Genomic DNA, 12,724 nt, shown 5'->3' on the forward strand with positions numbered 1-12,724 from the left:
CAACCGAAAAAAAAAATATTTTTAAAACTTCTTGATTTTCTGGCTCTTCGGCCCCCCCCCCCCCCCACCCTCCTCCCGAACCGGCGGGGCGGGAAAGGAGCTTCTCCGGTCTGCAAAATCAAAGCATGGCGGAGGCTGGCGATGAGAACCGTCCTCCCCAAAGCATCCAGCTCCTCTGACAAGCCCGGAGCCAGAGGGGGTGGGGGTGGGAAAGGGCGGGAGGGGGGAGAGAATGGGAGGGAGGGGGCAGCCAGTCCTTCCCCCTGCACTTGTCAGATGCAGATGGGACTGGCAAAGTTTGTTTGAATAAAAAAAAAAAACAAAAACCAAAACCAACAAAAAAAAAACCAACACGCCAAAAGAAGAAAAAAAAAGGGAAAAAAAAAAAAAAAAGGGGGAAGAGCAGGAGGAGGGGGAGGAAAAAAAAAAGATCCTTAGAAATCCAAAAAGGCTCATCTGGGGAGGAGAGAGAGGAGAGCGAGAGGAAGCGGGATGCAACTCAACCTGACGCTGATCTGCTTCGTCTTCGGGGGGTTCCTGCCCGACGCCGCGGCCCGGCGGGAGCAAATGGACACGGGGCAGTGCGACCTGCCCCGCTCGGTGAGCCGGGCCGTCCCGGGGGCGCGGCGCCCCGCGGGAGCGGACGGGGCGCGGACGCTGGGGGCCGGCGGGGTGCGGGTGGGGGGTGTGCGGAGGGGTGCGGGAGGAGGGACACCCCCGTTCGTGCACTGGCGTGCGCGCGGCCCGGGCGGACGCGCGTGTGTGTGCGGACCCGCAGGTGTGGCGCTGCCTCGCGAGTGTCCCGCGTGCCCCGCGGTGTCCCGGTGCGGAGGGGATCCCCGGACGGGTGCAGGGCCGGAGGGGGGCGGGCGCCCGTAGGGGAGAGCGAGGGTCACCGCGGGACGCTGCCCTGCACGGCCCCTTCGTGCCCGTGGGCTTTGCTAGCTCCGAGCCTGCATGAGGCTTGTGCAGGGAGATGGGGAACAGGACACCCCCGGGTCATCTTTCCTGCGGGCAACCCTGAGGGTGGCATTACTGCCCTGGTGTCTGTCCTACCCCTCTCCCCCTCAGCAACTGACCAGCCTCTGATGTCCTCCCCACAGCAAGGAGAGCTCAACTCGTTCCTCTGGACCATCCGTCGTGACCCCCCAGCTTATCTTTTTGGCACCATCCATGTGCCCTACACGAGAGTGTGGGACTTCATCCCTGACAACTCCAAGGCCGCCTTCCACGCCAGCTCCAGTGTCTACTTTGAGCTGGATCTCACTGACCCTTACACCATCTCAGGGCTGGCCAGCTGCCAGATGCTGCCCCACGGGGAGAACCTGCAGGACGTGCTGCCTCGGGAGTTGTACCGCCGCCTCAAGCGCCACCTGGACTACATCAAACTGATGCTGCCCCACTGGATGACCCCAGACCAGCGGGGCAAAGGCCTCTACGCTGACTACCTCTTCAATGCCATTGCTGGCAACTGGGAGCGCAAGAGGCCTGTCTGGGTGATGCTTATGGTGAACTCCTTGACAGAAACAGACATCCGCTCCAGAGGTGTGCCCGTGCTCGATCTCTACCTTGCCCAGGAGGCCGAGAGGATGAAGAAGAGGACGGGTGCAGTGGAGAGGGTGGAGGAGCAGTGTCACCCGCTGAACGGGCTCAACTTCTCCCAGGTAAGGAGGCTCCTGGGCCTTGTTTTTTTTCCCAGGGGGGAGGCCGTTGTCTTTGCATTTTGATCAATTTTTGAGGGGTTAACCCCAAGCCTGTTGCAGCAAGGTGAGTCACTTATGGGCCTCAGCAGTCTTGGCATTGGGCTGCCAGTTTTCCATTATGCTGATCCACGCTATCTGCAAAAAAACCCCTGCGATGCACACAGGCAGTGCTGTGTGTGCATCATGTGTATTATTTATTTGAGAGGCAAATGTCCGGGGTGTGAATCTATGTGTCTGCTGGCTTGCCACTTGTGAGGGAAACTTCCACGCCTCTCATCCTGTCTTGGAGCTGGGTAAAAAGTGCTTCGTTTTGTTTGTTTGTTTTTAAATAAAGCAGCTCTTTACTACTTTGTCAGGAAGAGGATGAAGCGTGAACAATGAAAAAAGAAATTTCTACATTGTTCCAAGAGATTTAAGTATGTGCAAACTGTCCCTGTCTTTTAGTAGTCACTGCAGGTCAAAACAAACTGGCTCATGTTGCCCTAGTGTGCTAGAGGAAATTAAGTGTTCATTCTGCAGGGATTTCTTTTTTTTTTTCTTTTTCATTCTAGAACAGGTAAATTTTAGTGAAAAGGATGTAGATTAAGAAACTAAAGTTATTGATGTAACTGGACTCCAGAATTCTTTCAGTGGATTTAGCTTTAAACAACCAAACACAACGCCATGCGATCCATTTCATTTCAGTGGGTTAATCAGGAACACAGTCAAAGCTATTGACTTTGCTTTGTCAAACTGTTTATATGAAATCAGATTTACTAGAAATTCAGGAAATGAACGTGTGTGGAAGAAAACAAATAATCCAGGGGAAATTTAAGGTGGTGTCAGTTACTGTTATGATACTTCGTTTTTAACCTGCTTTTTGTCATTAGTTTTGGATCAGACTATTTCCACATTTCTCCTAACTGTCCTGGTTTGAGCAAAAATTTCTTGGTGATGTGAGTATAAGGACTGATCTTTGGTGTGATTGAAATGTCCTTAGAGTGCCTTCACCACCTTGTTCCCTGAAGTCTAGTGGGAGCTGCTGTAAAGGGAAAAAAGTCTGGCTGTCACTAACATTTGGTTCAACTGATGTTTCAGCTAGAAGTCTAATTCTCCATACAGCCTTCAGAGAGGATTTGTTGCATATGCTTTTTGGAGGAATTTTCTTGTTTATTAACAAAAAAAAATTAAAAGAGAGCCCTTGGGACCTTTGCATTAATTAGCAAACACTCAAACCAAGGAATTCGTTTTAGCCTTCTCTGTCTGAAAGGTTTAAGTGCCTGTCCTCTCTGTTGAATCCCTTCTCTAAGGTGAGGTAAAAATAATTAACTATTCCAGGCTTCCAATAGCATTTGGTTGATTAGGTCAAAAATGGCAGTTAGAATCAAGCACATGAAAGCACTTGGTTAAAAATGTATCACTTGGAAGCCTTTAAACATGAATCATACTACATTTTTTTCTTTTCTAGAGCAAGTGAGAGACAGAGAAAGGAGAAGGGACAGAGTACAAAACTCACTGCTGCTTTTACCAGAGAGAATGGCCTCTTACCAGAGAATGGTTTCTCTCATTCTCTAAATTTTAAATAGAAGGAAAAACTTTCCCTTCCTTTTACTATGATAGTAACCTAAAGAAGAACAGCAAAACTTTTGTTCTGATTAAAAAAACAAAAACAAACAAAAAAACACCTTGCATTTTAATTATTACAAAGAATTGACATTGCTGCTAAAATAGATCAGTGTTCAGGAGGATTTTTCCTAGACTGAGGTGTTTTGTTTTTTTTTTTTCTGGGAACAAGGCCACCAGAACATGAGACAAAAATTAAAGAAAACAAACCAGATATTTATTTTCTTGCTTCCTCTAGATTTCATGCATCCTGACACCTGGCTAGTTGTTTAACAATAGTAATTTGTAATGTTATCACACCGTCTGGCAGTCCTACTGCATGGTGTATTACTGTGCTAATTTAGTGGAGTGGATTACTATTGCTAGGTTTTGCCTCCCAATTTCAGGTCTTGGAGCTTTCCTTAAAGCAACACATAATTAAAATATACCAAAATGGAAATCAGAAATTGAGCAGCTTTTGTCTTGTAGGGTGTTTGCACAGTGTGATGAGAACATCTGCGATAAATTACAGTCCCAAATCTGCTAAGGGCATCAGCAATTTTTACCTGTTTTCAGCATTACTGTTACGGGAATACTGTATGTAATTTCTGCATTCACAGTGAGGATTTTAAAGCTCTGCCTTGCTGAATCATGTCAATGATTTTGTTGCCCACTTCCCTAAAGTCCAGTATTTTCTCCCTAAGCAAATTAAAAAAGAAAAAAAAAAAGATTTCCTCCTTTTACTTCTGCTCCTCAAAGGCAGCTTTGTGCTACCGCAAATATTTAATCTGACTACATGCACCAAATCTGTTAATCTGATACCGCGAGGAGGAGGAAATCTAGGAGTGGTCCTGGTGTGGTACTTGATTTTGATCTGCTCTGAAAGAAAGCGGATACACTTGCATTTTTGACCAGGAACGCTCTTTGAAACGTTCTGTGCAAGGCTTTGAAATGTTGATTGTCTTAGCCAGATGAAAAGATTAAGGTGGCTCATATAATTAGCTACTTCCTGGAGAGCCAGCTCTTGCAGGTAGAGCAGGACACATTGTTTTCTATTGTAAACCCAGAAACTTTGTAGTTTGATGCTCTGCTCCCCCTTGGAATCTCTTCTCAGAATTTCACATAGCACTCCCAAGCCAGCACTGCTCCTATCACCCTGCTTTCCTGATGAACCTCTACTTTCTTGCATAGGTCACAGAGTGAGCATCCTCACTACCTCTGAAATGCCAGCAGCTGCTGGTCGAGGCCCTGGGTATTGTAGATCTGGTGGCAAGGTGTCTGCAGCAGGAGACTGGGCTGGGAGCCTGACAACAGGGAAATCAGATCAGTTTTGAGTCAGGCCAAAATGTCATTGAACTTTGGTATAGGAAGTTTCAGGGTTTTCACTGAAGGTGGGATATAAAGAGCTGAGAGACATGCAAAGAGGAAACACCACTTTCCTGGCTGACAGTGCAGATGTTTATTGACAGAGTGGCCTGGAAAATGCAAAATGAAGTGGGTGAGGACTGAGAAGAGCTGGTGAGGGACAGATGGTGTTCAGAGCCTTCTCTTGTTAGAATCCTAGCAGAGGCACTGCCCTGAGGACTTGTCCACATGTCCTCTGAGGGTCAGCTCGGGACAGGATTAAGCTTTTCCCCTGCTTCAGGACCCTCGTGTGAATCATGTGGACAGCTCTCCTCAGGCTGACAAGTACTATCCGTGGAGTAAGGAGGATGATAATGGTGACTCCTGCATTGTTCAGGTCTGTCTGTGTCAGTCTTGGTCACGAAGGGCTGTGGTGGCACTGCTCCACAGCCCCAGGGATGAACACCCTAAAAGCTTGTACAGTCAGCAAGGGGAAGCTCTTACTCTTCTACTCATAACACTCTCTCCAAGGGAGGTGTATGGTAGCTCTTGCTTCTGTTAGATCCCGTTTCTCAGAAGGATCCTCAGACCAAACCAGCACTGCTATCCCTTCGTCCAAGTCAGAAATAAAATCCCTCTCCCATTGCATGCCAAGATGGCTGTCTTCAGGGAGAACCTGCATTATGCCAGATGCCCTGAATCCCAAGGCTCATGAGGGTAATTTTGTGTCAGGGCCGCCTTCATCCTGACCTGTCCATGGGGGAAACTGTCAGACTGGAGGAAAGTCACTGGCACTCCCTTTTCCCTGCCTTCACCGGTAGGGGCTTGGGAAGCCCTGACTCTGGTCTTCTCCAGCCTGTATCATTTCCAACTGCAGGGGGAGATGTTAAATATCAAACGGGTGTTGATTGGATCAGAGACAGCCTCAAAGAAAGAAACCTTAGACGGTGCCAGATTAAACTTCACACTTTACCATTCTTCTCCTTTCATTTCTTTGCCGCCTCATTCTCTGCACAAATAAACCTCGTCTCCCTGTTTTCTACCAATGAGACAGCATTCAAGGGGCAGGAATGACTTTGTTAACAAAATCAGTCTTCATTTCCCAGGTCCTGCTGTTCCATCAAACCCTGGGACATGGCAGCTTTGATTACTCTAGTGATAGGATTAGAGAGGGAACAAGTGCTGGTTAATAAAAGGCCGATGGGTGGTCCATCATGTTTGGTCCCTGACAGATCAGCAGTGTTGGAGTTGGACCTTCAGTGGCAAAACAGCACGACACAGTAATACATAGGCAGAGCCATGGCCTGGATTTGCTATTCTGTCTCCCCTGTCCCCTTGAAAAATTAAACATTTCTGTGATCACAGAGCTGGGATTCTTGTTGCTGACAAGGACCTGTGTAACTGGCTTAAAGGGAAATTTGCCTGTTTATACTGTTGAAAGATCCAGCCCCAAAGTGTTCTGAACCAGTTTCAGAGCTAGTTGACTTTTGACAGTCTGTGCAGTTTATCCGGGGGAGTATTACTGATACTGTAAAACTTTTCTTAATGCTTTTAAAGAAAAGTGGGTTTTGCCTAATAAAAATAATAATGCTTTTTAAAAAGTGCTTTTAAACAAAGTTTAGAGTTCATTGAAAGGATAAGAGTCCTCCGAAATAGCTTAATATCATCTGTTTTGATTGCTGAATTTCATTGAAAGGAAGGTTGTCAAAACCTTTGATTAGTTACATGTTTTTATACATATTGGACATAGTTTTCAGCTTACTGGCTTTGATTAAACTATCACTCTCTTCACCACTCCCCACAACACCCCAGGGCAAAAAAAAAAACCCAATGAAATTAACCTTGAGGTACAAATTCATACAGCAAAAATAGAACTCCTTCCATTTAACTCCCTCGGAATAGTAGTGAGGCTGCTTTATGTCTTTACCAGGGGGTCTGTTGAGAGTGAAACTGCAGGTATTAAAACTACAGTAGTCAAGGTAACACCTGAAAGAATCAGCAGCTGACATTTTATAGCTGTAACTAACTCTACTGTGTTGCTGTTTGCAACTAGTTACTGTGTGCTTCTTCACCACAGCCTGCTTGAAAGCCTTACCCTGGCATTTGATGCCTATTAAGTAAAAAGCCACTCAGTTAATGATGGCTTGAGGGACAGCTGGCAGTTCATCTGTTGTATTTGTTATATATATAACTGCAAGAAGTGTTTGTAGAACAGGTTAGAGGTAAACCTTTCCTTTCCCTCTGATTCTTCAGACCTGCCTTGTTAAGATCCAAGCCCTGGACAGGTACACCTGCCCCCACATATGGGAGGTTTGCTTGCAAAATTATCTTTATAAGGTGGTCTTTGAGAGGAACAAATTTCCAGGAGGTGGTGGTGAGCAAGTCTGACACTCAGGGGAGTTCCTACCATGTTTGAGGAACTGAATGTTACTAACATGTAGAAGTCAAATAGCAGGAGAGTTGAGGTCGGAGCTTGGTCTCTGTGGCTCCAGTGATGCCTGATCCTGGTGTCAGAGAGCCCTGAAGCTGTTGTAGTGTGAGGAGTGTGGGCAGCACCCAAATAAGGTGCTTTGGTCCCTGGAGGGGGTTCACTCCTCAAGTTCTGCTTCAGGGAAGGGAATCAGAAAGGGAGCAGATGACCCAAATCCATCCCTGTACTTAGACATTAACACTGCTTTCACATCCCTGTGAGATCTCCCCTGGAACAGTTTGTCACCTCTGAGGTGCTCACCCAGTTAGTGTAAGATACCCTTCTCTTCAGTAAATGACATTTCAAATCACAGTGATGATTTTTCTGTGTTTGTTGTCTGCTGTCAGTTTCTGGATGATTTTGCAATGGCAGTCAGGGTCCTACCTCAGGCCCTAAGCACTTTGCTTATAAACAGAACAAACCATTGACCTTATAAACCTCAACTTCAGGTATAGTGCAGCCTACAGTCCTCAAACAGTCTTTAACAGCCTCTCCTCAGCTCCCTAGTGAGTAGCAATCCATGCCATAAAGCCAGCCCACATCATTCAGGCTAGTCAGAGGTTCCTGCACTGAAAAGGCCAGAAATGATCTTAAGCAAGGGCACTCATTCACCTTGCACTCCTGCAGAGACGGAGATTGGTGGCAGGGCTCCTGACAAGGCATGTCTGGGAACTTTAGAGGGATGTAGTGTAAAATAACAGGCTTCCCTGTGCTAGGCTTTACACTGCAAGCCCTTAGTAATCTTTTCACTCTCATTAGGATTTAATGGGACAGGTAAGAGGCAGAAGAAATCACAGAGTTACTGCTAGAGCCCTGTGAAATTGGTGTGATTTCTTTCATCTTTTGGTCCTGCTAGCAAGATTTCCTGCATGCCTGAATAAGGGACTTAGCCAGAGCACAGTGTTTAGGAAAGCACACAGATGGAGATCTTCAGCAGTGACCAGTGTTTTGGGAGCTTCAGTTTTTTAAACTTCCAAGAATCAGTGTTAGAAGAACCCTGTTTTGCAGGCCAACATATCTGCCTCACGTCCACATACTTTGCCAAATCGCTTTTTCAAGCTGATAGGCAATTGAAGTCCTAGTTGCTACTGGACTTAAAATCTGCAAAAAGCACTATGGGTTATTCACAGACCTTCAGTATCTTTCTGAACCTGTCAAATTATTTGCAGGTTGCAGTCACCAAGGCATTTTTCTGAGCACTGCAACAATTTGTGAACCTGTAAGCTGTAAAGCATTACAGTTTCCACCTCATCTGAGACACCAGAGATTAAACTAGTGCCTGCAGAGCTTAAAACTGCAGCTGTCAATGTTTGAATCTAGTATCTCAGCTCGTGGACTGGAATTGGAGTAAGGCTGTGCACTGCAGACTGGGAACAGTGCCTTCCAGTACCTAAAGGGATCCTACAGGTAGGCTGGAGAGGGACTTTTCATTAGGGTGCATAGCAATAGGACAAGGGGGAATGGTTTAAAGCTGAAGATGAGTAGGTTTATACTGGATCTTAGAAAGAAGTTCTTCAGTATGATGTGATGAGACTCTGGAATAGGTTGCCTAGGGAGTTTGTGGATGCCTCCTCCATGGAGGTGTTGAAGACAAGGTTGGACAAGGCCTTGAGCTGATGAGTCTAATTTAGAGGTGTCCCTGCCCCTGGCAGGGAGGCTGGAGTAGATGACCTCTGAGGTGTCTTTCAACTTAAGCCATTCTGTGATGCTATGATGGCAGACATGTGACTCAAATGCACGATTGGTTGTATCTGTCACAACAGCTAGTAGTGAGGGTATCCCATTCATCTCCTTGGATTTGATTTATCTGATATTCAGGAGAACAACATAGCTGCTTGGTGTTATTGTTGGTTGTTTGATCTAATTGCCACTTAAATGCACAACAGAATTATAAGTGACATGGTTGACACCTGTGACAGAAGCTCAAGCAAGAGTTAGCAGAGGTGACTGCTGCTTGCATCAGTAGTTATTCCAGCAGCAGTCCTTCCTATTTGAGTTTCTAGTTTTTAGAGCTTCTGCTGCAAGTCATTTGAGGACTTCTAGCACAATATAAATGAAAGTTGCTAAACACTGTAAATTAAAACCATGTGCTCAGAATTTTGGGATGGATGTTGTATGGCTGGAGGAGGCTCATTAGCAAAAGTATTTTTAGTTTGAATGAGATCAAAACCCCTAGAATTTCCTCTCTGAGGGTCATTTAACGTATGACTAGACACCCCATTTCTCATCATACATAGATTCCCATAGGCCAGTTATACCTGAAGAAATCATCATTGCTGAAATAATGTAATTAGATGTATTATCAGTGGACCACTACTGATCACCTCTGTCCAGGCACTGTTACAACACTGAGGGTTGAAGAGTCTTGCAGATGTCAAAAAGTGAGTTTTATTACTGACTTCTTCAAAATCAAAGTTGCAGCGCGTGGGTGAAAGACGCTGATATGAATCAAATTCTATATCTTGTACTCATTCCAGAGTGTCACTTGAAGCCAGGGATAACACTGAGCCATTCCCAGAAACTCCTACTGGGAAACAGAGAAAAGATTGCAAAAAAAGAAGAAAAAGAAATTGTTCTGATGTCCCTTTTTCCTAGCTTCAGTTAATCTAGAAGTTATGAAGCTTTTCAAATGGATTCCAGTGCAGAGGTTCGTCATGCTTGGGTATCCCTAGTAAATCACAGAATTCACTGAGATGGGCATGAAGAAATGCAAGCAGTTCAGTCACAGACATCTTGCTAGCTGTAAGACACAATTAATGGAATAACACTGAAGTCTTCCCAAGATTGTATTAAACTTTCTTCTTCTGCCCCAACTTTTGTACTGGGGACACCTGTTGGGAGACACAGATATCCCCCATACGTAAAGCAGGGAAGAAGCTGACTTCATAGAGCAAAGCGATATTCATCAGGCTCCCTTAGTGAGCCAAGGAATGGGAAAAAGGAAACAAATCTTCAAGTTATTTTCAAACCACTTTCCATTTTAATAAAAGTCAACTTACGAGGAACACAGGGAAAAATATTTCTTTAAAGCAAGAGATCCTGTGTCTTGAAAGTATCCCCTCAATATTTTAGAGACTGTATTAAATCCAAGGTCTCCATTAGGCTCCCTCACTTTTATTAACAATCACCATGAAGACTGATTACTTTCTGTACACCGCACGAATTTTGCTTTCCTTTGATTTCTTGCAGGCTTTTCCTATTACAGGTGACAGCATAATAGCGATGGGGAATATTTATTTAAATGTGAGACAGAATGCTCACAGTGCAGGAGTTTGCAGAGTCAGCAGAAGGGGAGAGGGCAAAACAGTGATTTGAGAAACATGCCTAACTTCTTGAAGGTCTTTGTATTCCTGGTGTATGATTGCTTTACAGTTTCAGAATTGGTCATTGAGATTAATGTTATTCAAATGTGAAATGTGATGGGGCATATCCCAGTGTGCCCCAGTGGTTCTAATTCACTGGTAAAATCATCACAGCACTACTAATTGTGAAAGAGCCAAGCTTCACACCATGCAAAGAGCTGGCTTCACACCATGCAAAGAGTTAGCATACAAGGAGCCAGCTGGGATGCTGGCTTGTAATTTACTTTCAAGCTAAGTTGCTTTCTCTTTTAATTGTTATTTTTGAGATAGCACAGGAACAAGAGAAGCACAAGTATGCTAAAAAGTCTCGAGGTGATGGTAAGAGTTAACTGTGCAGAAAGTCCTTTCAGAATGATTTTCCTCCCTGATTAATACAGGAAAAAGCTAGAAACAATATTTTCAGAAAAAAAACCATCATTTTAAGCTTGCTGAAGAAGACAACTCACTAAGACATAGAATTGAACAAAGTCAAGTTTCTAGTACCAAGTTATGCCCAAAACTATTCTAATATGGCCTGGTTTTCAGACAACTGGGATGCTCTATTGGTTGACAGTTACAAGCAAACTGAAGTTCAGCTCTTACATAATTTCTCCTTCCCATGGGCAGACCACCATGGAGATGTTATCACCCTGGTGTGAGCATTGGGCCAGGAGACCAGGTTGTACCATCCTGAAATCATCCAGGTCATTTGATGGCAAGATGAAGTTCAGAGAGTCAAGGTAGTAGGTATTCACAGGCATGAAACATTGTTTGACCCTATGGATTGGCTTGTAGCTGTGTGCAGATTCACGCCAAGTAGTTTTTGACTCAGCTAATTGTGCGAGGCCAGAGAGGATATTCTTTTTAAACTGAAGTGGCTTGGCTGTGAAATGAGACATACTGTACAGTACATAAGTCAAGATCACTTTCAAAGGCGGTTTTGTTGAAGCTGTGTATGCAGACAGAGACCTGAGCCTTTAAAATGTAGTCATCTGAAGCGTGCTCTAGAAACTTCATAATTTAAGGTCAGCATTTTTACAGGTTCATGTTCCAGTAATGGAATAGTGCTTGCTTGAAAAAAAAATTATATCTTAATGTGTAACAGTGTGTTTTCTCTGAGAAACAAACTGCCTGCTTTCAGCACTTACTGTCTGTTAACTATGACTGGGTAACCTTGCAACGGGTACATGCTGTAGACACTGTCTTTTCAGGGGAAAAGAATCTGGTGGTCCTAGTTGATGGGAGGTTGACTGTGAGCCAGCAGTGTGCTCTTGAGCCCAGGAGGGCCAATGCCATTCTGGAGTATATTAAAAGGGCTGTGGCTAGTAGGTCGAGAGAAGTTCTCCTGACCCTCTACTCTGCCCTGCTGAGGCCACTTCTGAAGTACTGTGTCTGGTTTTGGACTCCCCAGTTCAAGAGGAACATAGAACTGCTTGAGAGAGCCCAGTGCAGAGCCACAAAGATGATGAAGGGAATGGAACATCTCTCATACAATAAGAGACTGAGGGAGCTGGGGCTCTTTAGCTTGGACAAGAGGAGACTGAGAGGGGACCTCATCAATGGTTATAAGTGTGTAAAGGTGAGTTGCCAGGAGGCTGGAGCCAGGCTCTGCTTGGTGATGCCTGATGACAGGACAAGAGGCAATGGGTGGAAGCTGAGGCATAGGAAGTTTCATTTAAACATGAGGAGAGATTTTTTCCCTGTGAGGGTGACAGAGCACTGGAAGAGGCTGCCCAGGGGAGTTGTGGATTCTCCCTCTCTGGAGATATTCAAAACCCTCCTGGATACATTCCTGTGTGATCTAGTCTGGGTGATCCTGCTCTGGCAGGGAGGTTGGACTGGATGAGCTGTGGAGGGCCCTTCCAGCCCCTGACATTCTGTGATTTTGTGATATTATGGCCCTGAAATTGAAAGAAAGCATAATTGTGTGTATTTGGTGTACATTCTCAAACCTAGTTGTATTAGTTGTTGAGAATCACTGCAGTAGTACTCTTTTGTGTCTTGGGAAGTACAAAGAGCTACAATCTCCCAAAAGGTGTCATATTTTGGCATATTTTGGATGGATTTTGTCATTACTGACAATGAGATCCCAGTGGAAGATATCCCTAGGAATGCAAAACACAATCACCAAAACCCACACAAGATCCCTTATCACACTTTCTCTAAAGCTGTTGCTGCTTCATTTGAATTACACTGGGAAGATTTATCTCTTATTAATGGAGCACTTCTCATTTTTTAAATGCGAGATGTTGTGCAACACATCAAGTAACAATGTCATAACACAT

The 12,724-nt window shown here is 44.9% G+C and overlaps 1 protein-coding gene across 8 annotated transcripts in view; it reads left to right on the plus strand.

The window, feature by feature from the left end:
* Positions 1-250: 250 nt before the first annotated feature.
* The window catches only part of TRABD2B (TraB domain containing 2B), a 354,347-nt gene continuing 341,873 nt past the window's right edge, over positions 251-12,724 (plus strand). For all 8 annotated transcript variants that reach the window (XM_064147574.1, XM_064147576.1, XM_064147577.1 and 5 more), the window contains exons 1-2: positions 251-600; positions 1,104-1,664. In XM_064147574.1, coding sequence (XP_064003644.1) covers positions 493-600; positions 1,104-1,664 — 669 coding nt within the window. In that variant the 5' untranslated portion in view covers positions 251-492. The remainder of the gene's footprint in view (positions 601-1,103; positions 1,665-12,724) is intronic.

The sequence above is a fragment of the Pogoniulus pusillus genome, chromosome 8, assembly GCF_015220805.1.
Source record: "Pogoniulus pusillus isolate bPogPus1 chromosome 8, bPogPus1.pri, whole genome shotgun sequence".
Lineage (NCBI taxonomy): Eukaryota > Metazoa > Chordata > Aves > Piciformes > Lybiidae > Pogoniulus > Pogoniulus pusillus.